Source organism: Pomacea canaliculata, linkage group LG8 (assembly GCF_003073045.1).
Source record: "Pomacea canaliculata isolate SZHN2017 linkage group LG8, ASM307304v1, whole genome shotgun sequence".
In the NCBI taxonomy this organism is placed as follows: Eukaryota; Metazoa; Mollusca; class Gastropoda; order Architaenioglossa; family Ampullariidae; genus Pomacea; species Pomacea canaliculata.
In genome coordinates, this window is record NC_037597.1 from 22,907,251 (window position 1) to 22,934,257 (window position 27,007).

At 38.5% G+C, this 27,007-nt stretch overlaps 3 protein-coding genes and 3 long non-coding RNA genes across 6 annotated transcripts in view; all 6 read right to left on the bottom strand.

The window, feature by feature from the left end:
• The window catches only part of LOC112570437 (mucin-12-like), a 30,178-nt gene extending 26,577 nt beyond the window's left edge, over positions 1-3,601 (bottom strand). The window contains exon 1 of the mRNA XM_025248849.1: positions 3,587-3,601. The gene's annotated coding sequence lies outside the window, so the exon portion shown is untranslated. The remainder of the gene's footprint in view (positions 1-3,586) is intronic.
• On the bottom strand, positions 32-1,824 carry LOC112571296. The gene is made up of 3 exons (XR_003100790.1): positions 1,643-1,824; positions 454-503; positions 32-219 (listed from the first exon to the last, which is right to left on the bottom strand). It is a non-coding gene; the product is annotated as an uncharacterized LOC112571296 (long non-coding RNA).
• A 1,712-nt stretch (positions 3,602-5,313) lies between the features above and the next one.
• Positions 5,314-8,703, bottom strand: LOC112570440 (neurogenic locus notch homolog protein 1-like). The gene is made up of 9 exons (XM_025248856.1): positions 8,593-8,703; positions 8,309-8,440; positions 7,888-7,937; positions 7,353-7,469; positions 7,076-7,168; positions 6,392-6,435; positions 5,990-6,087; positions 5,637-5,807; positions 5,314-5,380 (listed from the first exon to the last, which is right to left on the bottom strand). Exons 2-9 carry the CDS (start codon positions 8,359-8,361, stop codon positions 5,314-5,316), a joined length of 693 nt encoding a protein of 230 aa, XP_025104641.1. The 5' UTR covers positions 8,362-8,440; positions 8,593-8,703.
• Positions 8,704-9,211: 508 nt separating this feature from the next.
• LOC112570441 lies at positions 9,212-12,310 on the bottom strand. The gene is made up of 8 exons (XM_025248857.1): positions 12,206-12,310; positions 11,908-12,036; positions 11,518-11,567; positions 11,093-11,215; positions 10,741-10,784; positions 10,256-10,356; positions 9,528-9,701; positions 9,212-9,281 (listed from the first exon to the last, which is right to left on the bottom strand). Exons 1-8 carry the CDS (start codon positions 12,241-12,243, stop codon positions 9,212-9,214), a joined length of 729 nt encoding a protein of 242 aa, XP_025104642.1. The 5' UTR covers positions 12,244-12,310.
• Positions 12,311-12,830: 520 nt separating this feature from the next.
• On the bottom strand, positions 12,831-14,150 carry LOC112570723. The gene is made up of 5 exons (XR_003100687.1): positions 14,080-14,150; positions 13,851-13,888; positions 13,499-13,596; positions 13,182-13,353; positions 12,831-12,939 (listed from the first exon to the last, which is right to left on the bottom strand). It is a non-coding gene; the product is annotated as an uncharacterized LOC112570723 (long non-coding RNA).
• A 2,410-nt stretch (positions 14,151-16,560) lies between these two features.
• Positions 16,561-17,797, bottom strand: LOC112570724. Its single transcript, XR_003100688.1, has 3 exons — positions 17,778-17,797; positions 17,328-17,371; positions 16,561-16,958 (listed from the first exon to the last, which is right to left on the bottom strand). It is a non-coding gene; the product is annotated as an uncharacterized LOC112570724 (long non-coding RNA).
• Positions 17,798-27,007: the final 9,210 nt, after the last annotated feature.

Consider the following 27,007-nt stretch of genomic DNA (forward strand, 5'->3'; position numbering starts at 1 on the left):
AGAAGTAGATGTACAAATACATGTATGTGTGTGTATATATATACTGAAACACAGTCCCAGAAATGACTCACCAGGGAGTGTTGGCAGGCTGTTCAGTGTAGGATATGAAGCGGCAAGGTCTTGAAGAATGACAAACTATCTGTGAGCCATTCGCTGGTGTAGTGTCCGCGAAACGGCCTCCATTTATTGGTGGTATTGTACTTCCGTTATTAGTCGATCCTGGAAAAAGAACAAATACGCTAATGACAAATATTACAGCGATAAAATATCGTTTTATATTTTGTATACCTAATATGATTCCAAAACTTTCATATTTTGACTTGTCATTTTTATATCTGTTTCGTTATTGAGACAAGAAATTTGGAGGCTATAATTACTTTGATTTATATATTTTTGGAGGAATATTTTCTTGCATTTCCAGGAGATAAAATTTCTTACTAAAAAGTGTCATACCTTGCTTAGGGACGCTGTTGATGAGGTAGCAAACAGTGTCGGAGTTCACACTGTAAAAGGTTGAAAGAAAGGCAAAGTTAACTCTCGTGTAGCTTTAGAAAGCAGTGCAACTGTTTAAGTCTGTATACAGTGGTACCTCGACATACGAGTGCCCTGACATACGAGTGTTTTGAGATACGAGCCGCCGAGCTAGCGATATTTTGCTTCGAGATAAGAGCAAGATTTGAGATACGAGGAATCGCACACTTTGCAGCGTCTAACAGTTTCTCCCACTCAGACTAGACCTCAGTCTGTGTGCTTGTTTCCCTCGTTTTCGAAACATTTTTGATAAGTTGGGTTCTTGTTTTTTTGCTTTTTGTACATTTACAAAACATTATCCCATTTATTTATGTAACCATGGGTCCGAAGAAGAAGATGATGATGTCTATTGAATTAAAGCGCGAAATCGTAGAAAAACATGAGCAAGGTGTGCGAGTAATTGACTTGGCGAGGATGTACGGGTGTAGCACATCAACGATATGTTCTGAGCTTAAACAGGAGTTGATAAAGGGTACAACGCCACCTAGGGGCGTTACAATAATTTCTAAGCTCCGGACTTCTCTCCAGGAAAGATGGAGAAACTATTGACTGTGTGGGTGACAGAGAAGCAGCTTCAAGGAGGACACAAAGCATCCACGAGCGATTTACGGTGATTTGCTGAAGCAGATCCCACACACTTCCACAAACGAAAAATTAAATATGTTTTTATAGAATATGTATTTTTATTCATAAATAAATGTTTCTTCTTGTAAATACACTTTTTTCTTATTCAAAAACACTTAACAAAAACAACTGAGGTGTTTTGGGAGCTACGGATTAATGGCATTTCAATGAATTTCAATGGGAAAAATTGCTTTGAGATATGAGCAATTTGACATACGAGCAAGGTTACGGAACGAATTAAACTCGTATGTCGAGGTACCACTGTATTTCCAGAATTTTACTTCCCCAAATAATTAACTTTAGGATATAGAAAAACCTTATTTGTTTCGCAAATAAAAGTCATTGCCCAACCAAACTGCCATTTTTAAAAATTCTATTGTTTGTAGCTCTGATAAATATTTTCAGCACTTTATCTAAAATTTACCTGAAAATTAATTTTAATTAAATGATTAAGATATAGCCATGAACTAGAATATAGATATTACACCCGCTCTGGTCTTTGATGTCCACACACACATGATGCTGGCCTGGTTGAGATGGTACGACACTAAGAGTTGACCTCAGGCCGCTTGGATGTTCCTGTGATGCTGTCCGGGTGGGGATCAGAAACTGTTGAGGTCAGTCCGGGCGATGATAAACTTGTGTTGACACCCGGAAATGTTCTGTAAATAAACACAACCTGTCACTTTTTGCCCACACCTCCCAAAAAAGTGGATGCAAATTTTGCTGGCATGTATCCAGCACAGCGGAGCACTAATTACCTTTATTGTCATATACATGCATTTGATTTCTAGTTTGCTGTTCCTTTGGTCTAAACGGAAGATTCTAGCATTAGTTCCCTGTAATAGGTAAGGTAGTAGGCGCAATACAGAACGTGAACAATCCTCCCTTCTGACATTATAGACATTGACAGACAACCATAAACAACTTCTTGAACTCTTAATGCCTTCATAAAGCACCATGTACGAAGATATATTTAAAACACTTACAAGGGATAAAAATAAATGTTGGCGAGTAAGACCTAGTCAGAAAAATAAAGCTGCAAAGAGAGAACTATAGACAAAGAGAGGAAAGACAGGTGACTAAATGAATTTACCCTAATGGGGATCCGACAAGAAAGACAGGTACACGGCAGGTGGACCCAACGTAGCAGGTGAGTGTGAGACCAGTTGGGGCCGTGGGTATGATGGCATGAGGCTGACAAACACAGGAAATAATAGCTAGTTCCCTTGATCGCAAAAGGTGTCTGATGTACTGTGCTTGGGAATGATAACTCCTTCAAAAATCATCTAGACACATCTATAGTGTGTTTTGAGAAAGGTTTTGTCTTTGTGCATCGCCATCATTTCTAAATTGTTGCATTAACAATTTTTTAGTTCACTTACTTGAGTCATTGAATCTATTTCATCTCTTTTACAGATTGCTAACATAAGACATTGAAGGTAAAGAGGTTTTTCAAACATAAACAGTGATATCTCCGTTGTAGGTTAAAATATTTCTAACAATATGGAGGAGTACAAGCTTTGTAATTGATTATTAAGCGAATTTTTCAAAACTCAAACATCATACCTTATCAGTTTTAATAAATTTGTTCAGAGGAAGGGCTTGATTTTCTGTGGACAGAAAGAGGAACGGGCATTCGGAAATTTCTTTAATGTGACCGTTAAGTGTAAGCTACGTAAACTACACTATCACGTGCGACTCTTTCTCGCCTTTTCTCTCTCTATGTCTGTGTGTGTGTCTCTCTCTCTCTTTCTCACACATACACAAACAGAAGTAAGTGGAGTGTGTTCGATATATGTGCAGTCTCCGTGTCCACGATAATCTGACATTGTGAACAGTTGTAACTGATGCTCAGACACTAGAGAAGTATTCGAGTGTGTAGATGCGGCGACAGCTTTTGCTTAACTTAAAAAGAACTTAATTTAAAGATATTTTGTGTGGGTTTTGGTTTTGTTAAGATATGTGTTCATACATGCGATATTTGTCTCACACCTCCATATTATACTTATCTGAAGAGAAAAGAAAGAAGACCTTACCTTGACTACAGTTGATGCCTGTAAACAGCATGGAGCAGGCACAAACATAGCCAGTGGGGCTGTCCGTTTGTTCACACAGATACCGCCGTTGATGCAAGGGCTGGCTTCTTTACATATGTTCGCTTGCATAAGTAAAAGGACCATTTTAGCGAATATATCTTAAGCTTGAAAATGAATTAAATATTAGAAGAATCGTTATTTCAAGACTTGTATATTTATTCTTGTTCCTCTTTGAACTCGCTCCAAATATCATGTACATGATAAATAATCTCTTGAACAGTATTGTTTTAGAAAAATGAACTAATTTAAGGAGCGTGAAATATTGCAGCATCATGTGTATGTCTTTTCAAGTGTACTAAATCAACACAATATTAGCAAGAATAAAAACTTACATGAGTTGTTTTCAGTCTCCACTTGAAAGCAGCGATTCTCTCCATCAACTCTTTACAGATAAAACATTCATGTAAATCATATGCTCCATTTATCAAAAATATATATATATTTCAGTATTTTTCTGTAGAGTAATACAGACGACATTATCGATAGTCATTAATGGAGATGTCATGGACAGTAGTATAAAAAACAAATCATCTCATCATGCAAGAGTTAAAAATAAAATATAGAACAAATTATGGAATTTTTTAAGTAATAACCTAGTAGTGTATAAATCCTCCACATTTTAGTGTTGATCCCTTTACTTCCAGTCACTCACCCCACGGCCATGCAGACGTTCTGTGAGCTGTTGGTCGGCACGAGAAGAATATCCGAGCCGCACGTGCTCTGGTCACTGGGGTTGGTTTGGAAGACAAACACACCGCTACTTGCTGGCACCACCGGTATGCTGGACAATCATACAACACAACAAACAATTTTATCCTGTGGATCTCGCTCGCTGTCTGTGTCTAAGGATTCGGAACAGCTTCGATAAAGGTGAGCACGTGACAGCCACAACAAAACAACCTACTTGTAGGCGGAGCTATGCAAAGCAGTGACAACACGATGGGTCACGACCTCTCCCGCCTGCTCGCTGTCGTCTGCTCACTCGGTTCATGCCGGACACTAACCTTAATCCGAAACCTAACCCTAAGCCCTAAACCTAATACTAGCTCTAACCCCTAACCTTAAACATAATCCTTAACCCCAAACCTAACCCCCTACCATGCTCCCCTTTCAAAAATAATATAGTCCAGGCTATTGACACAGCGTGCTCATCTATATCAAAGCTGTGCAAGGATTCTTTTAACTGTATTCAACGCATCCCAAATGGCGTCCAAGAAAGGTGTTATGCGATAACAGTGTGTAATACACACCAGTTCCACTAGAATTCTTTTCCGTCGAGGCAATGATATGACAGGGCGTGCTCTCATGACAAACGACTGTGGCGCCATCTGGAGGAGTTCTGGCTGTAAAGCGACCACTCTGAGACAAAATTTCCAGGCAGACAGTAGGAGCACATGTCATTTTAAAAATTAATGGCAAAAGTTATAAAATTGGACTTTGCAATAAAAGTGAGACATGACAAAGAGATAAATGAGATTAATTTATGAAAATGCGTCGCAGCTGTAGAAAATCACAAGCTTGGATATGGTCACGTTTCATTTTGCTAGTTTCTTCACAAAAATACAGAAAAATGGTCTAGGTAGAACGCAGAAATCCACATGAAATGAAATCCAACAACAGTCACAAATACCCAAATTAACTGCTCCCTTAAGGCAAGGAAAAAAAGAGACCGGGTGCGAAGTCGCATTGGCAGCCAGTAAAGCTGTTGCTGTTTTAGAAGCTAATTAACTTTCACCTAGACCGACTCTACTGCACCCGGGATCTGTTGCTTTCTCTTACCGTTCGGTTGGTCGTTGGGCTTACGGATGTTTCTGTAAGGACAAACAAACCATTGGCAGAAAAAATGGTGTTTTAAGTCTTCTTTTTAGAGTTATGAATTTATGCGCTGTAAGTGTAAAACCCTAAAGGCTACGAAAATAAAGAATAACATTTTAACAAGAAAAGTGAGGAATAGCATTTTCAACCAAAAAATAACATTTTCTACTATTACAACAACAATCTGATCAACTGCAGTTTTAAGGACAAAACTATGTTGCATGCATTCATCGACAAAAAGGACTTATTCATTATTATTCATACCGTTGGCTCGACTGATGATGAAGTAGCAGACGTGATCGACAGCTTTTCTGAAACACAATAGACAATCGTGATCAGAACATTTACCACGTCGAGTAACAGTTCTTCAAACATTTAAAACACACGTAGAAGAAAACTCCACGTATAGAGTAAAGCAGGGCCGATAATAAACAATTGACATTTTCTTTTGGTTGAGATGAATACTAAGTGGTGCGGGATGGGCAAAGAGTCGGAATAGCAGCAAGTATGATTCTATTTAGCCGTTAGGGAATGGGGAGAATACATTTTTTTTTTATCGACTCTTACACATCGGATCCCACGATGTCCACGCATACATGATGATCGCCAGCTTCCTGTGGAGTCAAAGAGAGCAACGACGTCATAAGAGGAATGCCAGTAGAGTTGTCTTTTATCGGTGGAGAGACAGCGGTAACCACTTTCGGGGAAGAAGGTCCTCGGCTGACAACTAGAGGGGCTCTGTTTCCACAAACAACTTTTATTGAAATTAATATTTGTGACTCTTAAACTGCTTTTCAAAACACACACACGCACACACAAAGACTTTGAATAGTGTCTTCCTGTAGAGCTTGGTATTGTTTTGCGTTGATGTTCAATATTACTGATACAAAATAAAGATTGTTTACTGAAGTCTTACTTACCTTGCGTCTCCGTTGACGTAGACCGGTACCTGGCATGTCTTGCCTACATCACATGTAATCTGCAGACCTGATGGTAGCGTTGGTACCACCGCATGAGGCTGGAATAACCCAACGTTATAAATATGAAACCAGGTTATTTTAAATAGTTAATATTAGTATTCAATAATAATAAAATTTATGATATACCTTAAAATGGGGGACATATTTTAAATTTGAAATATTAGTATAATGTCCATAGCGGTAGTTCTTAAACATCCAAGTTTATATACTCTCTTTGTTTTTATCTATCACCTAGGAATGTTATGGCATTTTTCTGCGATCAACATATCTCACATTTTGACAATTGTTATCCATAATCTCACTGTCAAGCAACATAAAGCATTCTCAAAAGCTCTTCCTTACATTCAACTGTGAAGCATCTGGATTAACAGGAGTGTTTTCTTTTCCTGCAAGAAATTATTCATTAAAAACGATTAAAGATCAAATGGGTAATGGAATGTTTAAATTATTATCCTGAGTCTTCCATATGAAAAATTAGGCTGCAATGGTATTTTGCGATAAAGATAAATAAATAAGTATACTTAAATACGATAGATTATTTACAAGTGTTGCCTAGTGATCAGGATAAATACTTGTAACTTACTTGTCAGGCATTGATCCCACTCTGTCCTAGAGGGCACAGGCAGACTAGTTTGGACTGGATTTGTGCACACTTGGCATCAGCAGAACAGTTAATGCTCTCGCAAATAGACACTGGGTCTAAAGACAGTGAACAGTTCCAACATTAAATAAAATGTTTTCCTTACCTTTTTTGAACAGAGTACAGTCAGGATGTAGGAAAATCTGTGGGCTCAGTAACTGTAAATATGGAAGATTTGGGATTGCTGTAGGTGCAGTGGCTTTACACTAGTGATCATCATTTTGCAGGAGTATTGCTGCTAGGAGAGACATTACATTTTGTGTCTGTAGAGACATTTATTTCTGTTGGTACAGCTCGTGGATTGCAGCGAAAATATAAAATTTGCCTTATTATTATTGGTATTATTATTGGGTAGTAGTAGTATTATCAAAGCGCTGACCTGTTACTGGTTTGGCAAGGAAGACGAAGAGTAGCGGTAACACTACCGGGATAAGAGCCTGATGCAGTCAGTGATGTAGGCGGATCAACAGAGCTTGTATCTATGCCATATATATATATTGTGAGTCAGCTGTACATAACAAGGACGGAAAACAACCTGCATACGAAATATTTTACTTTAAAAAAAGCTGAAATATTATTATTTCAGATGTTGAGGATATGTAAATTAATGTACTGATAAGCTGATACTACAATTTTTTTTATTAAAAATAATCTACAGCCAACCTTGATCATCGCAGTTGGCATTGGCAGCATATTGCGCTGGACAAGCGCAAACGTAAGATGGAGGTGTGTTGATGCATTGTCCTCCATTGTGACAAGGGTTGACGGCACAGGGGTCATCTGCAACAATCCTTGTCATTATTCCATTCTGCAAAGTCGCATTACTAATCAAGCAACCTCCTCTGCAGTGATATATAAAACATCGAAGAAAATCGCCGTTCGCCACTGAATTGACTTTAGAAGTGTTGTCAGCCAATTACTTGTTGTTATGTTACTCTACCATTACATCCACGACCCAGGCGACTGCCCCCTATACTGAGTCAAGGAAACCCATTTATCCTTCAGTTCTGACTCGGGCTGTGTACATCAGACATGATCGCTTGACCCACCTGTACGCGCGCGCGTGTGCAGGCGTGGATGTAATTGATGCTAGCATTAACAATTTATTGTTTTTATATTCAGATTCTGCTGTGGCTTTGTTGCAACATCACAAAACAACTTTCTTTCAAACTTTACTTGTAGTCACATCGTCACTCACTTGTATCGTTCACCAGGGTCACCGTGTAGCAACGTCTCTCTCCGCCGGACCTGATGTTAAAAATAGTAACAGGAATGAAAGAGAAAGACGGACTGTGCACGAAACAGGTCCATGTGCTCAGTGTAAAAGACAACTATTTACCTGTTTATTAAAATATATAAGAAGATCAGGAAGACCCCCGAAAGAAATCATGAGGCAATAGCCTGCTACCTCTCTCTGCTTCGAACCAGCACCATGAGACCTCTAGTATACAAATAAAGCCAGATTACCAGGACCAAAAAAAAACAACAAGCAACCAAACAAATAAAACAATCCTAACAAAAACCAGAGTTTATTCTCAGTAATTTTTTAAAACAACATCTTGGTGGAAAACAGGTAAGCTAAATGCCAAACGAAATAATTAAAGGGAGCACACACTGACCCAGCATCAATGCACGCTTCTCCATTGCTGAGAGTGAGTGGGTCTATCAGCATAACGGTTCCACAGGTAATGACATCCTCGGAATGTGTCTCGAAGGTATGAACTCCCAAACTGCCAGGCTGCACAGGTACGCTTGAGAAGAAACGACAATGACAGAGTAGAGAGAGCGAGCCTATTTAGGCAATATTTATATTATACGTCCTATTATACTGTGCCACACAAGGTGAGCCCTGTTTTTTCTATATTTTTTCGAACATGTGTCTTCATGTGTTCTCTAGACTCACCAGGGAGTTTTGGCAGGCTGTTCAGTGTGGGCGACGAAGCGGCAAGGTCTTGAAGGAATGGCAAACTATCTGTGAGACGTTTGCTGGTGTAGTGTCTGCAAAATGCCCTCCTCCCTGCCAGCAGGTCAAATTTCATGCATGAAAATGGTGTTCAGTGCTCACATGATGTAGTATGTCTCGAACTTACTTGAAGCTGTATGCTGCTTCATTAAAATAAAAGGAACGCTTAGTGAAAAACAACAATCATTAATAAATATCTCTCTTGACAATGCCATTTTACTGTTTCGGAAACGAAGTTCTTTATAAATTATTTTTACTTGTGATGCAGGAACAGTCGTGGATCCGGGCTTCACTGTACTTCTGCCTCTGGGGGCTGGAAAACATTAAACAATAAAACTCACGAGAAAAGGTGATAACATTTATATATTATGTTCTTTACAAATGATTTTCTTGTTTCTTTCTCTTCATCTTAGTTTGTAACTGTTGATGCACTTCATAGTTTCTTGTTGTTACAAAAACTACATTTCTTCTTGTATTTAAATTGCCTTCACCTTTTTTTTTGACACACAAAAGAAATGTAATAATTACTTTTGATTAGTATTGTTTATGACAGCACATGTTAATGAGGCATGATGTTACCTTGCTGAGGTAAGCTGTTAATCAGGTAACAAACTGTGTCGGAGTTGACACTGAAATATATTAGAATTTCATAATCAAAGTCAGCTTTTTCTGCAACGAAAGTAAAGCAACTGAGGAAGCGAGCAGCTTTCCAGCAACCAACATGCAAATGAAAATCTGGTGTTGTATAACGAAGTTCGTGCTTCTTACTGTGACAATCCAATTTCAGTTTTTTTTTTTAAACGCTGTTTCAAGCTCGGTGCAAATTCTACTTTTGAAATCGAGTATCAAAGTGACAGAAAATCTGACAAGCGTACCCGCTTTGGTCTTTGATGTCCACACACACATGATGCTGGCCAGCTTGAGAGGGTGTGACAATAAGAGTTGACCTCAGGCCGCTTGGAGTGCCTGTGATGTTGTCCGGGTGGGGATCAGAAACCGTTGACGTCAGTCCAGGCGATGATAAACTTGTGGTGACACCAGGAAAGGTTCTATAGCAGAATGTGAGAGAGTAATAACGGCCATTTTAAGTACCCAAGTGAAGGGAGACAAAACAGAATAGTAAAGATGCTGTCATGTATTCTTTAGGAATTTTAACTTCACAACATTCATTGAACGATTTTTATTTTGTCGGTAAACTGTCATACTAAAGAAAGAAGCAAAACAAACAAAGTGTTTTACAGGAAATAACCATAATTTTAATTCTTAAATTCTTAAATAGATATTGTTTTATACCTGTGTATGCTTTTAGCTTCATAGAGCAGCAATGAGTGTCAACAAAGTTATCTGAATGATGTAATTAAGTGTCACCTGCACTTCTTTACATTTGTTTTTGTCTTTCTACGTATATCAATATGTAAGATCTATTTCTACGTGTAACATGTGTATCTACATGTAACATCTATATCTCATATGTCAGATCTATATCTACCCAAGGATTGCACGAAGCTGAGAATGTATTAAAAAATTTAGAGAAAAGTGGATGGAGAGGTCGAGGGAAGGAGAGAGAGAGAGAGAGCAAGAGAAAAGACTAAATGTATTTTACCCTGATCGGGACCCGACCATGTAGACAGGTACACGACAGGTAGACCCGACGTAGCAGTTGATGTTGAGACCAGTTGGTGCTGTGGGTATGATGGCGTGAGGCTGACATCACAGGAAACAGTAGCTGGTTACTGCTCTTAACTAGAAAGCCTGCGTATACTGTTTGTTTTTCTCTTTTAGAAGAAGAGGGTTTGTAGGGTTTAGAAAGTTAACTGCAGTTTATTGTAATGTGTTGTTTTAGACTGCATATTATGAGACGTCCTCGTCTCTCTACAATGATACAATCACAAATGTATGACATTAATCTTTAAACATGTCGAAAGCTTTATTAACATTAATTTCTTACAGACAATTAACGATAAGTAGCAAAGTGTTTTCACAAACATGATAAAATATGAGGATCAGAGTAAATGGAGAAAAATATGCTAAGCATAAAAATATCGAGCGACAAGTTTTCAAGGAAACCATTGCAGCAGTGTACACTACCTTATCAGGAATAACAGATTTGTTCAAAGGAATGCCTTGATTTTCTGTCGACAGAAAAGTAAAAACATTGAAAAAAGCGTGAAATTCAAATGCTAGTATTGAGTGAATTTATGAATGATTTTAATTTTAGCATTCTGATCATACAAGGCAGGTAGAGAGAGACAGGAAGGCGGGATGGGGGAGTTTGACACTGCCTTGTCCACAATAAATATAACTTGTACTGCTCTTTAAACGCATAACTCTGTTTTAAATGTATATATATACTAAAGCGAAAAAGCATACGCTACAATTTCTTTGAAGAATATTGCATTTAATTTTTTCACATAACTCCATTAGTGTACAAATTGCCCACCTTGACTACAGTTGATGCCTGTATACAGCATGGAGCAGGCACAAACATAACCAGCAGGGGATGTCGGTTTGTTCACACAGACACCGTTGTTCAGACATGGGTTGACTGATTTACATGTGTCCGCTGTTAAAAGGGGAATAGTGTTTTTGTTGTCTATTTATACTTTAAAAAGTACAGAATCTTTAAAAAAATGGATTGTTCATTGATTGTACTTAGAATCGTGCAAGCGATGTTTAATTTCTATAATATTTAAAAACAGTTCTTAAAATGTAATTTAAAAAAATCCCGTATTTGTCTAATTTCTCAGACTTCTTTTTTCTTTTTTTTTCCTTTTTTTTCTTTGCACAATCCTGTCGTCAAGTAATATGATAACAATTAAACATGATTATTTTACTACTGCGAGTTTATTAAGAATTCTGACATACCTGTGTCGTTTGCTACCTCCACTTGAAAGCAGCGGATCTCTCCATTAGCTCTATATGGATAGTAAAACATTTTATATCAAAATTAATACTCGATATACTGATCAATATATCAATAATAACACCACTACAGCAGGACATATCTCTCAATATATCAATGTATATCCATCGAAATAATACATGATGAATTTAATATAATATCTGAAAACTGATAGAAAATATCTACACATTAAGTTTCCACATATGTTAACTGATTAAAATTGAGGATAAACTGTGAAAAATAAAATGAGAACATATTTTCCTATCAAGACAATTTTTTTTCTACGCCTTTAAATATGAATCTCATTCATTTCTACATGCCAGACACTGCTGAGTTAAGTTACTGGTGCTTACCCCACTGCTATGCAGACGTTCTGTGAGCTGTTGGTCGGCACCAGGAGGACATCCGAGCCGCACGTGCTCTGGTCACTGGGGTTGGTTTTGAAGATGAACACTCCACTGCTTGCTGGCACCACCGGGGAGCTGAATCATACAACACACGCATTGTGCTAAGATATTTCCAGCTCACTGTCTTTGGTTATGATCATATCTTTATGTTTGTTTATTACCTAGTAGGTGAAAACGTCTTTTCAATATGGTCGTGATTCCTTTCAAAATACTACATGCGGATAGACAGGTCTGTAAAACTCACCAGTTTCCATTAGAACTCTTTTCCGTAAAGGCAATCATGTGACAGGGAGTTTCCTTGTGACAGACAACTGTGGTGCCGCCTGGTGGAGTGCCAGGTGAAAAGCGTCCGCTCTAGGATGGCAGATTCCAGAAAGCAATTAACAAACTTTATTAAAAACTGATACTCTCGTAAAAGAAATCTTGCAGTCTCGTCAATCAATGAGGTATTGCGACTATGAGATACTGAACAATAATAATAATCCCGCAGGGAAGTTAGCACTTCCCCCTTTGGAAAAAGGTTTCTCATGAAAATACTTTCAGACCAACGGGCTATGTTCTCGCAAGTACACACACGCACACCGAAGGACACACAACCAACATTTCAGTCACAACGATAAGGCAGCTTTTACTTACCGTGGGGCTTCTTGTCGTATTTTTGGATGTTCCTATGAAATAATATTGACATAGATAATAAATAAAAAGACCGTGCAGGGAATATACATATAGATACACACAGGCAATAAATTTGAGAACGAAAATCATACAGAAAAAATCTTAATGAACTGGCTTTTTTAATGACAAAAAGGCAACAAGTGGCAGCACGAGTAGACTGTAGTTTCGAAACCAATACCCAGCCCGTTATAAGCAGGCGTGCATGTACCCAGAATGGCATGTCACTCATGCAAGGAGACATCTGACTGTCTCGTACCTTTGGGTCGAGTGGTGATGAAGTAGCAGATGTGATCGACAGCGTTACTGTAACAGATAGTAAACCATCGCAATAAAAACAAGCATAACATCTCTGAGCGAAAGTCTCAGTCTTTCAAAACACATTCTGATGAAAATTTATTCAGCAATCAGCAGTTTTATTGTTCATGATGATTGGTAAGACGCGTCTCTTTGAGGAGAGAAATCAAGTGAACAGCATTCATGCCTTCTCTTAACTATCCTTTTCTCAAAACGTTGAGACTAATAATTTATTGGTTAGGAACTCTTACACATCAGATCCCACGATGTCCACGCACACGTGATGATCGCCAGCTTCCTGTGGAGTCACAGACAGTAACTGACTTCACAACGGAAATGCCAGTAGAGTTGTCCTTTACAGGTGAAGAGACAGCGGTGACCACCTCAGGAGAAGAAGGTCCCCGGTTGACAGTGAGAGGGAATCTGTTTAAAATTATGCATTCAATTTTTATAGCCCTTTATATGCGCATTTATTATTTGTTAAAATAGCCTAAATAGCTCGCTTGCAAAAATGCTCATGGTGTTCAAAACTACTGACAGACTTTATTACTCCTTTTCCTTTGGTTACCTGGGATCTCCGTTGACGTAGACTGGTATTTGACATGTCTCTCCTATGTCACAAGTAATCTGCAAACCCGATGGTAGTGTCGGTACCACTGCGTGAGGCTGGAATAAATGTTGGCTTTTAATAATTGTATGGAAATAGTTATATAAAATGCACAAAACATGTAAACAACACACAGATGGCTAGTTTTATCATTTGCATCTCCTGAAACTTTTATTCACCTATTGATTTAGTTTCAGGTTCAACCAAGAAAAACAAAAAATGTTGTAAGCAACCCAAGTCCGATTGCATGCCAGAGACGAACTTTTCTCACAAGCTGATATTAAAAATGTTATCAGTTCTTATTTACACTTACCTGTGTAGTGTTTGCATTGACAGGAGTGTCTTCGTTTCCTGCGAAATAAATTTCCCATTTCAAACAAGATGAAACCAACTTACATATGCAACTGTTACAAAACTTCTCAAATTTTTACAATAAAGAAATATGTCGCATTTTTAATATAGTGTTTGGACTACAAAAAAAATGAAGTGAAAATTTTTTGGTTTGTTTTAATCAGTAGCCAGGAAGGAGTAGAGTATCTTACTTGTCAGACACTGATCACCGACTTGTCCTAACGGGCACAAACAAACCGGTTTGGACAGGATTAGTGCACACGCAGCGTCCGCAGAACAGTGGAGGATGCTGCACGTGAGAGGGTCTGGTGATGAAGGCTAGCGGCGTGGAAGCACTGACGTAATCACTGCTCGATGAGGTCACTGACGATGACGAAGAAGCTCCTGTCTCAGAGCCTAATGATGTCAGTTGTGACGTCAGAGCTGATGCAGTTGTGTCTGTAATCGTCATGCAAGGCAGTGGATATTTACAGGAATAGTTTTCTAGGAACTGTAAGAGTAAGCAGACGAGAAATGTAAACAATGTGAGGCTCAAAGTTACCTGCTGTGTCGCAGTTTGGGGCCACAGGAAATTGCGCTGGGCATGCGCAGGAATAAGGAGGAGTTGATTGTGGAGTGTTGATACATTTGCCTCCGTTCTTACATGGACTGGTATTACATGGATCGCCTGTAAATGTGTTTACATGTAAGAGTTTGTAAATGTACTAATGACAATTTTTAAAAAAATCACTTTTAATGTTAGTGTGATGGAATTGGACGGTGGTGGAGAATAGATTTGTTTTGAAAGTATGTCACACCGTCCTAATTTTCTACTATCGAAAAACGACGTATTTATTTGTAAAACACTGTTACTACAGCAGATTTACCGTTTTCCTTCCATCTGTTTAATCCAACTGACGCTAAATTAAAAAAAAACACCTGGAACTTGTTTACAGATCTGTACGTCTCAAACACTTACTTGTGCTGTCTACTTCTGCCACCTTGTAACAGCGCCTTTCTCCGCCAAACCTGATGGAACAATTTAAATAAAATCAATCAACAACAAATCAAAGCTTCCATTTCTTTTTATTATTACTATTGTTGTAATAGTAAGTAAAAGTTACTACTTAGAGAATATATATATATATTACTTAGAGAATATATATATATATTGCTCTCTCGTGCGCGTGTGCGTGTATATAACAGTTCTATTTCACGTCAAAAAATAAACATCAGGTTATCAATTGTCGGTACATTTCACACTAAACACAAAAATACATGTTTCCTTACCCAACTTCCATGCAGGCTTCTTGGCTTCCAAGTGTATGCGAGTCTACAAGCATGTTCGTACCACACGTGCTGGAGTCCACTTCAAACGTATCAAATGCGTACACACCTACAGCTTGGGACCGTACAGGTACACTAAACAGTATGGTACACTAAACAGTACAGGTACACCGAAGCAGTGTCATCTTCACACACTCATGTGCACTAACTCCTACCCTTACAACACGCGTACAGTCAAACGTAGGAACAAAGCTGCTTATTGTACACAGCTACAAGAAAGAACAATTTATCAGTTTTAAAATGGTTCTTGTTGTTGTAAAGGAAGTTTGAAAGACGCACCAGGAACCAGAGGCAGGTTTCACGGTGTAGGCGACAAGCCGGCATGGTCGTGCGGAAAGAATGGCAGACGATCTGAGAGCCGTCTGGTACAGACGTTGTAGCGAAAGTACCTCCTCCCTGTCATAATAACTGACCACATTTATAACTTATCTGATAGCTTGCGTATACGACAGTCTAAGTCACTTGTTAATATGTAAACTGTACATTAATTCTTCTAATGCATGTACCGTGTTGTGCAGGACGCGCCAAACACGTGACACATACAGTTGTGACAATGGAATGAAATCAGAATGAAGCACCCTGCTGTTCGTCACTCACCTGTTTTGGCGCAGTTGTTGTAGACTCTCCTACACCACCCGGTGTGCTTGATCCACCACTTCCAGATACACCTGCAAAGTTTGCATGTTGCAAGTAATCGTACAGATTTTAATTTTTCTGGTTAGAAAATCTGAGGTTTTCGGTATTCTGGTGATGCTTCATAAAAAAATTTGTTTTTACTTTGAGGATCCATATTTCGATTTTGACAGATATAACAACTTGGCAGACGACATTATACACTGCATTGTACTCACTTCCAGGATCCTGACTGGTTATAAGGTAACACACGCTGTCTGTGTCTCCGCTGCAATTAAAAATGTCAATAGTTTTCATTACATGACTGATGATCAAAAATCGATTTTTGTTGCATCTCATGTGTAGAAAGAAGACACTTATGGACGGCGATGAGCAGCCTATTACAGTCTAAATGCACTCCTGGATTCTCTACAAACTGCAGAAACATTATGTACACGTACGCGCCAATATTTCCATCACTTCTTAAATTACTGATATGACATCTCGCAACGAATTTCCAAGAATATTCCCCGAGATAATTGAATGTATCAGCTGGCTATTACTGAAGAATATCGAGAACAGGTACAGCAAATAAAGAACAATATACATTGGACTGAACTATGGTCATCTAGTCGTCCCCACAATCCATCCTAATGTGTACTCTGACCTGTCGAGAGGACAATCCATGACTTAGCAATAGTCAATCATACCTTGGCGGGTCGTGAAGCTGCACACACACGTGGTGTTGACCGGCGAGGCTGGGGGTGATGCTTAGTACGGACTTGAGGCTGGAGGCTGGGCCGGCACCGGAGTCCGGCTGTGGAACTGACATGTCTGACCTCAGGCCTGGGGTTGGTAGAACTGTGGTCACTGTCGCGGTGACCTGAGAGAAGGGCAAAACGCAATCCTTACCTGAGATGTGACAGCAGACTAAGCAAAATTCAAAGTACAGCCGTTTCATATCCAAGTTAACACTCCTCACCTATCGTATTTTTTTCACTTAATGCACAATATTTGTTTTTCCCTTTGCTTACTTTAGCGATCCAGTGAAAAAGACAGGTAATTTACAGGTAGTCCCCACTTCACAGGTGATATTGAGTCCAGTTCCCGTCGTTGGCACTATGAGATGAGGCTGCAATTTAGGCGATGCAGTTTTTGGTTAACAATTTTTCTTCAACACTTAGCAGTGAATAGAATATATTTCGTTTCAGTTTATGGTCGTTTAGTTTTAATTAACAATAGTGTCATTGTATTCTTCTTGCCATCTTCAGGCTGTCTTTATGCATTTTTATCAGTCAAACAGGGCCAGTCTGATTATAACAGTTGTAAGTATTACTTAGTTTCTGTAACATGCCTGAAATAGCAAAGGTTACTCGAAAAGTAACTTCTAATATAATAGGTTAATGCAGAAAAATGTAGATTAGTGCAAACAGTTATATGTAAAATTTAAATAATCAAAACTATTTATAGTTTGAATTGTAAGTAAAGCTGGTATAGTTACCTTGTCAGTAGCAGCTGACTTATTCAAAGGGATATCCAGTTGTTCTGTCGACAGAATCACGAACTGTAGCATTCGCTTCAGCTCTAACTTTTTAAATAATTGCAATATACTTGGTAAGGCGCCAGTTAAACGACACGTAGTTAATTTTAAACACTTTTAGGCCTTAAATCTATTTATATGTGCAAGACAGGTTTAGAACTTGTTTAACTAAGATTTTTTTAAAAATTTTGAATAAGATAAAGCTCTTTCAGCCAGACTTTCTTTTCCATTGGCACAACTTTTCGTACAACACATTTAAATGTAACAATTTTGCAAAAAATAAAAGAATGAAAGGTTTCGAAATTTTTTTAAAAGGGTTTTAAGTTTTGAAACATGATGTGCAACTAGCCCCAGAGACACAAAGACTCAGCAGTTATTACCGCCTATACAAGGAAATAAAAGACTGCTCACGAGTTTGACATTTGTCGCCCTGCCAGCCCCGGATGACACTCACAGTAAGGCTGAGAATCCCTCAACAGGCAGATCGAGTTGCCATGGCACACCATCTGTTGACATTTTTCTGGCTCTGGTCGCACGAAGAGAGATTCATGAAGTTTAGACATATGATAGAATGGGAGGACAACAGTGCGCATGTTGGAGTGCGTGCGTATGTTAATGTCTGCCTCAGTAGCAATGTCACATTGTGATTACACAGATTATGTAGATGATCAGAAGCAAGATGACGAGGAGGAATAACAGAAGAAATTGCTACTATTCAAGACAGACCGTAGCGGCAGTCGTCGCTGCTGTAGCCTGGCTGACAGTCGCAGTGGAAGCCACGGTTGTCGCTGACGCACACAGCGTTGTTAAGACAACGTTTGTCTGACAGTCACCCACTGCACGGCAAAGTTTAAAAAAGTCATGGTCAAGCCTGTACAAATGATCACTGATGTCACAAATAATTATACAAAGGGTTCATTTGTTTGTTTGTTTGTTTTTGTCAAGTGACTAACATCGCTTAGGTAAGCATACCATCATCACAGTTGTCTCCTTGTAAAGGCACGGGACACACGCAGACGTAGCCATCATGCTCTGTGAGCTTGTTTAGACACACACCATTGTTGTGGCAAGGGTTTGATTTGCATGCGTCCGCTGTCAACACCAAAACAATTCAGGTCAAACAGATGAGTAGAAAAAAAATACTGATTTAGAAGTTTTATAACATTTACAGTAAACTGAAGTTATTATTGCATCGATTTTGTTTTCTGGTTTCAAATAAAATGGTGTCTTTCGAGAATCAGTATCTTATTGCTCTTAACTTACTCTGGTTGTTTACGGTCTCCACGTGATAGCAGCGCCTCTCTCCCCCATTTCTGTTTTTTTTTTTAAATATACAAAAAGAACAGAAAAACACATCTCATTAAAAAGCCACCAGCCATAAAACTAAGTAAACTGAATTTTGAATTTTTATAACAAAAATTTACTACATTCTGTGTCACGGTTAAAATTATCTCTCGGCCCACTGTCAATTTATCCTAGATTCTTTCATTCGACCTAAGCAATATATCTTTGATGGTCTGAAGGGGCGCAACTAGTTTTTCTAATGACTGCATAAAGCTTGTAGAAAGAAGCTGTTTCCTATAATCTGGGTAAATACCCAGTTCGTTATCAAGATATATGTATGCCAACCACAATTCACAGGAAGCCCCAGCCAGCGAAAGAGTTAAGGTCATGTACAAACCTGACGTCATGATTTTGATCTCTTTCTGCACGGTACACGGTGATGTTTGTAGGGACATGTCTTGAGAACGGCAAGAGTGCAAGTGTACTTGCCTATATTTTTTTATAAGAGTATCTTGTATTGAGCTTTATCCGCTCATTAGGAAAAAGAAACATGTAACAGGCTAGGTCTTTAAACTGTTTTCACTGACCCTACAACAAGCAGACATCTTGCGACGAGTTGACAGGCGTGAATAGCACGTCCGAGGCACACGTGCTGTTATTCCCGAGGACTGTTTTAAAGACGACAGCACTTCCAGTTGCCGGTCTTACTGACAAACTAAAGGAGATGAGTTTATTAGAATCGAGAGATATAAACGAGAGGCAAACTTAACAAGGCAGACATATACCGTCGAAAACAAATGGTTACTTAATTAGACAATGAAAATTTGATAGGAGTTCAAAATAAAGATTTCATGAGTAAAAATACTAATCGATCTTCATCGGTTTCTAGTTTATGTGTTACATTATTGGATTATTGGATTCCTCATTATTATGACGTAGAACACAATGGCTTGCGTACAAACAACTTCAATCTGTTAAGATTTCGATATTATTTGAAAAAAAATAGTTTTGAGTTCTGATGGTTAAAATGAAGATACAATGGCGCCATTTTCATAGAAATTTTTCGCGCTCAGCATCTCTGAACTGGAGATATTCAACTCACCAGCTGTTCGTAGACGCCTGCGTCTGTGCAATGACATGACAGGGCAAGTCAGCATGACACGCTATGGTCGCGCCGTCTGGTGGAGTACCGGCGGTGAAAAGGCCACCCTGGTAACCAACACTATTAATAGAATGACTACACCAATGGCTAACAAGCTTAGATCGATCGACTACACACCATTTTCTCTTTTCCCTTTCTACAATGAGGTAGCCATTACCATTGAGGATTATACACGTGAGGTGATGAATCGGCTTCCAAATAAAACTAATTTTGACAGCATGAACCTGTTCCAATACCTGCTGGCCTCTAGAACTATTTGACGCGCGCAAGAACACATACAGACACACTTATACACGACTGTGTACTCACTGTGGGCGGAGTGGGACCTGCAACAGAGACGTCTCGAAATTAGTTCTGTAGTCGATGAGTGTCTGTTATTTATGATTTCAAAATATTCATGTAACAGTTTGCCATGAGTATTAAAATGTATCATACACTCTTGCATGAGGATCAAACTCGGGATTGATTATTCTTTCGTTTCCATATATATTTCTTCCAGCCATCACACAGTTGCTGTGGTACGTTACAAACTTCCTTTTCAACATGATAGACTCGACTACTTTCCCATCTTTGTTTCATAAACAGCGTTTAAAGAGATTTGCAGGTTAGGCAAAGCTGTGTTTCACAAATGTAGGGTGGGGAGCTCTTATAAGATCCTTACACAGAAAAAGGTTAGCACCCACACTACTCACTGAAATCAAGCACCACCCTCCATCCATAAATGGCTCACATAGTTGTATTAAAAGCCTGGTGACCTATTGACCTCACTCAGTCGTCGTAGGTTAAGAATCACGAACTCGTTAAGGTTAAACTCGTCCGGCATTTCAAATTAGACATATCAATGCAATATGTGGATGAATGACTGGCACTATTCTTACGACTGCCGCTACAGTTTCTACTAGTGTGAGGATCTCACCTGAACTGTTCTGACTCGTAATCAGGTAACAAAGCTGTTCCACGAATTGTCTGGAAGAAACAAGAAGGGGAGAAAGATTTAGCATGTTACAATTTACCAACAATGATAAACAATCGACGAAAGCACCCTGAAGGAAAACAGAAGATTGAGGGAGAAAGAGGAGAAAGCAAAGCATCAAGGCAGGTCTTACTTCTTGGGGTCAAGGACGTCGACGCACACGTGATGATCTCCTGCTTCCTGCGGCGTCACGGAGACTGATGACGTCAGAGTGGTCAAGCCTGTGGAGTTGTCTGTCACTAGCGGAGATATTACCGTGGCTATTTCTGGAGACGATGTTCCTCGGTGTACCGTTGGCGGGGAGCTGAGAGGAATGTTTGTTTAGGTAAACAATATTTATAACAGACTTCGGACTTTGCTTGGAAAATCAAGTTTATCTTGATAAACAACAATAACAGCCTTGAAAGAGTTTGTCTATCTAAAGCCATGAATTAGCCATACTTTAAACTTATTTCACCATTATAGTATTTCAGCTGTCCCAAACACAAATGACCTATTTTAATCAATCAATCATTCACACCTCATATTTCCGGTAATGTAGAGTGGTATCTGACACGTGGTTCCTACGTCACAGGTTATCTGCATGCCAGGTCTGGGAGTGGGCACAGTAGCGTGGGGCTGATATGTTTATAGAAAACAAAATAATCACATAATGAATCTCACATAATCTGCTTCTGTTATAAATCTTTTCCAGAAATAGTTTGATTTATATCGCAGCAATGAGTAACTAAACTTTCCCTTCACGTTTCTTTGCTCTGCATTAGAGATACTACGAGAACGAGAAAAAAAGTTAACCAGTAACTAGACTAAATAGCCACAGTTAATAAATAACATTGTTCCTCTTTCCGGTTTTAGTTGCATTATTTACTGCATATCTTTCTATCCTCAACACATCTTAAACATCCTCATTGTGATCGCCGTCTTTGCCATTAGTTATAAAAAATCAGACAAAATACTTGAGTGAACGACGAAGAAGAAGAAGAAGATAAAATACGTCCGTAAATATTGTAATAAAATATTACACATTGTTTTGAGACGCAGCCGTGGCTGTATCGAATATTGGTCATACCTGCTGCGAGGTTACACTAGAGTTTAGAGGAATGTCTTCTGTTTCTGAAAGACACAATATCTTTATTAGACAAAAAGTGCAGTCCTGAAGTTATAAAATTCTGAAGAAGCTATAGCTAATTTACACAGATGTACAAGTCTTAAAACTTTCAGAAAAATGCCCCCTCCTTTTGTCCCAACACACACACACACAAGTGAGTTAAAGTTTACCCGTTTGACAATACTCCCCACTCTGTCTAGGAGATAAAGACAGACATATTCCACAAGAGAGCTTACTGATGTAACAATATTTCCCTACTCTGTTCTAGAGAGCAAAGACAGACATGCTACATGAGAGTTTACTTGTTTGACAGCGTTCCCTGGCCAGTCCTAGTGGACAAAGACAGACAGGACCGGACGCGATGATCGTGCACACTGAGTCGTAGGAACAGTTGTAGTCAGCACACGGTTTTAGAACTGTCAAAAGATAGCAGGGCGTTTAGTTACCCAATCGGTCCGATAAAGCCTGACGTGCCGATTAGCTAACGCGCCGATAGTCCTCGCGATAAACGAGCATGCAGGGACACTCCGATAGGCCTCCGATAACTATAGGCGCAAGGCTAAAAATAGCTTTCAGGAGCGTTCCCGCTCTTCCTGTGTTACTGCGCATGCGTTTGTTTAGAAAATCGCATACTTCCTGATTCCTGTTGTCTTCGTCGGGCAGAAGTAGAAATAAATCGCGCGCAAAAAGCAAAACAAAACAAAACGTGAATTTCTCCGCCCTAGAGACGATTTCATTAGAAGAAATATGGACAGAAAAGAGTTTTGTCATTTAGTTTATCTTACAAGATAAATAAAATAATAAAAGTAAAATAGCGAGAAGTTTCAGCAGTTGCTTTTCGGTTAGGACGGTGCAGGAAATTAAATGGGGATGCTAAAGCGAGCAGCTCTGTAATAAATAAAAATGCCCCCCTCCAAATAAAAATAAAAACAAAAAACCAAAACAGACGGTAGCAATGGAATACCACAACCGAAATTTTAATTCAAAGATAACGAACCTACAACTGAAAATAATTAGGCTAATGGCTTACAAGATGCTGAACAAGAAGTATCAATAATTCACTTATTGAGTACCTGTCGCACTTGAGAAAGTGCTGCACCTTGATTTCAGAAATTCATCTGCTGCTGTAATCGAGTCGGTCAATTCTAAAATATCCTCTCTCCTAAATTTGAATTTTTTGCAAAACTTCACGTCGTCATAACGGTCCAATGGATGATTCCTATCTCGACAAACGAGTTCTCGATCCAATACATGCCATCTGATGCTTGTCGGTGCAATAGCGAAATAACGGAAGGGGAGTTAATGGTAAAGGTAGAGGCTGTCGGGGGCTCCCTGCATACCAACCGCATTTATAGTTGTAGTAACATGTAATCGAAACTAAATTCTAAGAAATACTCGCCAATGTCAACATTGAAGGTAATATTATCTTTGGGATATTTAGTCACGAACATTTTAATTGCCTGTAAAATATTCATGTTTTTAGAGCAAGAAGTGCAACAAGAAGTTTAATTAGCTAAAGACAATGATCATTAGAGTGCAAGATTATTGGTACATATTCTGTAGTGTGTCATCTGTTATATATATATAACAATTCTATTTAAGGAAGCATTAGTATAAAATGAACTGAAATACACAAATACATTTCTATGTCACAAGACATTATCGCCAGTCTTATCTAAAGGTGTTTGATAATGCTTATTTTAGTGTGTCTGTAACCCGATGTGTGCTAATGATTATCTGTGTATCGATTCAAAGTAACTTCCTTTTATTATATGGATATAAAATTATTTCTTATTTTATGTTTAGCCTGTTATGAACACAACTCCCATGACATCTAATCTCCCGTAAAAAAAATACTTTCATTCATTTTTCTTTCCACCTCTGAGCATTAGCTTGATACATATATAGCTTAAAATTTAGAGAATCAAGTAGAATGTTCGGTGAAAAAACATTTGACTAATTGAATTTTCCAGGTGATAAAACTCACGTGTGTCGCAATTCTCTCCGCTGTAAGCAGCCGCACACTGACAGTGATAACCATTTACTTCGTCGATACAAACTCCATTATTGTGGCAGGGGTTACTCTTGCAGTCATCAATGTCTTGACGGTCAAAAAAAAAAAAAGGAAAAAAAAAAGCTTGTTAAGCAACATTTTGTTGTTTTGGAGAACGATTTACTAGCATTCTTGAGGTTTCCTAACTTTGATTTACAGAATGTATTATTATCGAATTCCACATCAATTCGATAGAAAACATTAATCATTACACATTTCAGCAAGTATTTAATAAAGGTTCCTACAGCCATCCACAGCTATAGAATCTCACACTTTAATAGCCAGCACTAGCTGATGATAGCAGTACGCTATGTTTTCTTTCAGCTGGGTAGCTAAATCTCACTTTAAGCATTGATGTTAGAAATAGGTAGAGATCTAGTGAACAAATATTGTTTTAATGGAAATTGGCGATAAATCGGGCGATGAGGTGGTTGGTGGTGCAGTGGTCAAAGCGCCTGTCACCAAGATAGTATGGATATGGTGCCGTGGTTTCGTATCTCGGTTCCGACATACCGGATACCTGTTTACAGGCCCTCCGTCGGTGATTTCCTCCGGGTATTCCAATTTCATCCACACTTTGCGCTTGCTTGTGTGCGTGCATGCGAGAAAGGGAGAGAGAGAGAGAGCGCGCGCTTGCGGACGTGTCCGGTATGCTAAGTTTCAGGTACATTATAATTATTGACTGTTACTATGAACAATGACATGGCCATTTGACTTACAACTGTTGGTGCTTTGTCCCCCCTTATAACGAGATCACGATAATCTTAAGAGAATAAGAGAGATAAATAAGTTTCTTGTCACTCATTGAACTTTATGATCTCTTGCCGTTCATTCAAAACCAAACGCATGCTACGTTCCATCAAAGTAATGCAGCATGTGTGGAAGCTGCAAAGTTCATCTTTATTTGCAAACAAACCATGTTTAGACTAGTAACTCACTTGTTTCACATCTTTTGCCAGTGTAACCCACGTTACAATGAGAACAGTAAGAATAAGTTGGGTTGACGTGTTCATTGCTGTGGCACTGACCGCCATTCTCACATGGGCTAGATGAACATGGGTCAATCCCTGAAACAGATTTTTGAAGTGTTTATGTTTTCAAGGATCATGCGTCCTCATTGTGCATTATACACAGACATGTATATTGTTAAATAATTTCATCTATAAACAAGGATCAACCTACAGTATTACAGGGTGATTACTGTAGCCAGTGGACAAACCACAGTGAAGTTGGTCCCATGTTGGCAGACATGTGACCCAAATTTACCATGGACCGTATTCACAGGGATCTGGTCAAGCAGACACAGAGGGATAATGAGTTGAGTTAGTCCATATCAAGCAGTTCCAATTAACTTGAACATAGCAGATGATAAACGGCTTTGTCCGTCTAGCCCATCCCGCTTCCCACCAAAAATAGACCAACTAAACCAGGTTTGAAGGTGGATTTCATTCGACCGTTTTCGGCTAAGATTTGATGTTGCAAAATCTAGCATTAGTTCTATATTTGGTATGATTCTGGATTTCATATCTGTATTAATAATCCTCACAAGATATAAAAGTGATGATAGTCAGAAGAGTAGAGCAGTGTTAATTGCTCTCTGTGTAGTAATGAATGATAATTGAATAGAATAAGTATTCTAAAACAAACGCTCAAAAACAAAATGTGGAATGAGTTGTTCTGATGTCTTTAGTATAAGTATGTTTGTGTTAGACTTTAGCATACTAGATTTGTTTTCGTCGTGTAGCCGTGTGTTCCGTGGCGAGTGCGTGCGTGCGTTTTTTTGGTGACTGTTGTTTTTTTTTGGAACCCCTGATTCCAATGATAGACATGTTAAGCCTGACGTTTGTAGTTAATTTTACTATACTTGTGGAAAACAGTAACGTTCATGCACTTTTCAATTATCCAGTCTGAAAAAAAAAAAAAATAAATATGTTGCCTTTAATGTTATTTGTTAAAACAAAACTAAATCAAAGCAATGTTGTCTTCTGGATTGGCCTGTTCTCATAATCTACTTATAAATTATTATTAAATGTTGTACACTCTTTTATTGAGGCATCTTGAAATGTGCTAGTTTAATGTGCAGGCCAATTAACTTAGTTTTTGCGTTAGTTTTTTTATTTTAACACTTAGTCTGGAAAGTTGTGATAGGCACTTTCGAGATATTCAACAATAAGTTAATGAGTAGATAGAAAGTTTGACTTTTGCGAAAGCAAGCCGAAGATTTCCAAGAAATGTCCGACTGGGCTAAATCTCATCAGAAACAAATGCATACCAGAAAGAAAAAAAAAATAGTTGAGTTCACTTAATAGAGACCTACATTCCTTAATATCTCGATTCATCCAGAAAAAATAAAAAGTTGAAACAACATGTTGATCGATCTACAGCTCGGAGCGCAGATGGTTGCGTTCCCCAGAATTTCTGCAGTTTTGTTTGTTTTTTGACAGTTTATATCAGCGCCGATAAAACCCTGTTGGCTTCCACAAAGAGGGTTACATCTGTAGGTGGTTTGATTGGGTTCCTGGAATATCTGTTTGTCCGTTGATGATGCTAACAGAGATGATCTTGTTCCTGAAGGAAAGGAGTAATTTACATTAACTAAAATTATGAAATATTAATTGTAATTTCCTATTTAAGTTTATTGTATAGCTTATACTATTTATGCTACATACAGTGGTTGCAGAATATAAAAGAAGAAAGAAAAACATTTCTGCATTCATTCACGCAGAAGGAAATTTCGTGTGAACAATGATGCTTTCTATAAACTTCAAGAATATTTGCAATGACAAATACTTACCCTGAATTACCAGGAGCTACGTATACTGGAAAAGAACAAGTAGAGTTCAGAAGGCAGGTAATATCTCCTGGGTCAGGTAGAAAAGGAAAGTATGGTTCGCTCTGTTCGAGAAGAAAATCAAAATAAAAAAATAAAATAAAAACAGAAGCACAAAACAATAAAGACTTAAAACATTATTTTATATTATTAGTTATTATTATTTTTCTTCCTATTAGAAAGAGAATTTTCCAAGTAACATTTTAAGTAAATTGCAGTATGAAGTCTGTG

Coding starts and splice junctions, on each gene's coding strand:
- LOC112570440 (XM_025248856.1), bottom strand. CDS start 8,361: ATGCTGATAGACCCACTCACTCTCAGCAATGGAGAAGCGTGCATTGAT. Junction 6,088..6,391: donor CAGATGCTTCACAGTTGAAT/GTAAGGAAGAGC, acceptor GGGTTATTCCAG/CCTCATGCGGTGGTACCAAC. Junction 5,808..5,989: donor TACGTCAACGGAGACGCAAG/GTAAGTAAGACT, acceptor TTGTGGAAACAG/AGCCCCTCTAGTTGTCAGCC.
- LOC112570441 (XM_025248857.1), bottom strand. CDS start 12,243: ATGATTGCCTTTACGGAAAAGAGTTCTAATGGAAACTG. Junction 11,216..11,517: donor GGAGGTAGCAAACGACACAG/GTATGTCAGAAT, acceptor CCCTTTTAACAG/CGGACACATGTAAATCAGTC. Junction 10,785..11,092: donor AGGCATCAACTGTAGTCAAG/GTGGGCAATTTG, acceptor TTCTGTCGACAG/AAAATCAAGGCATTCCTTTG.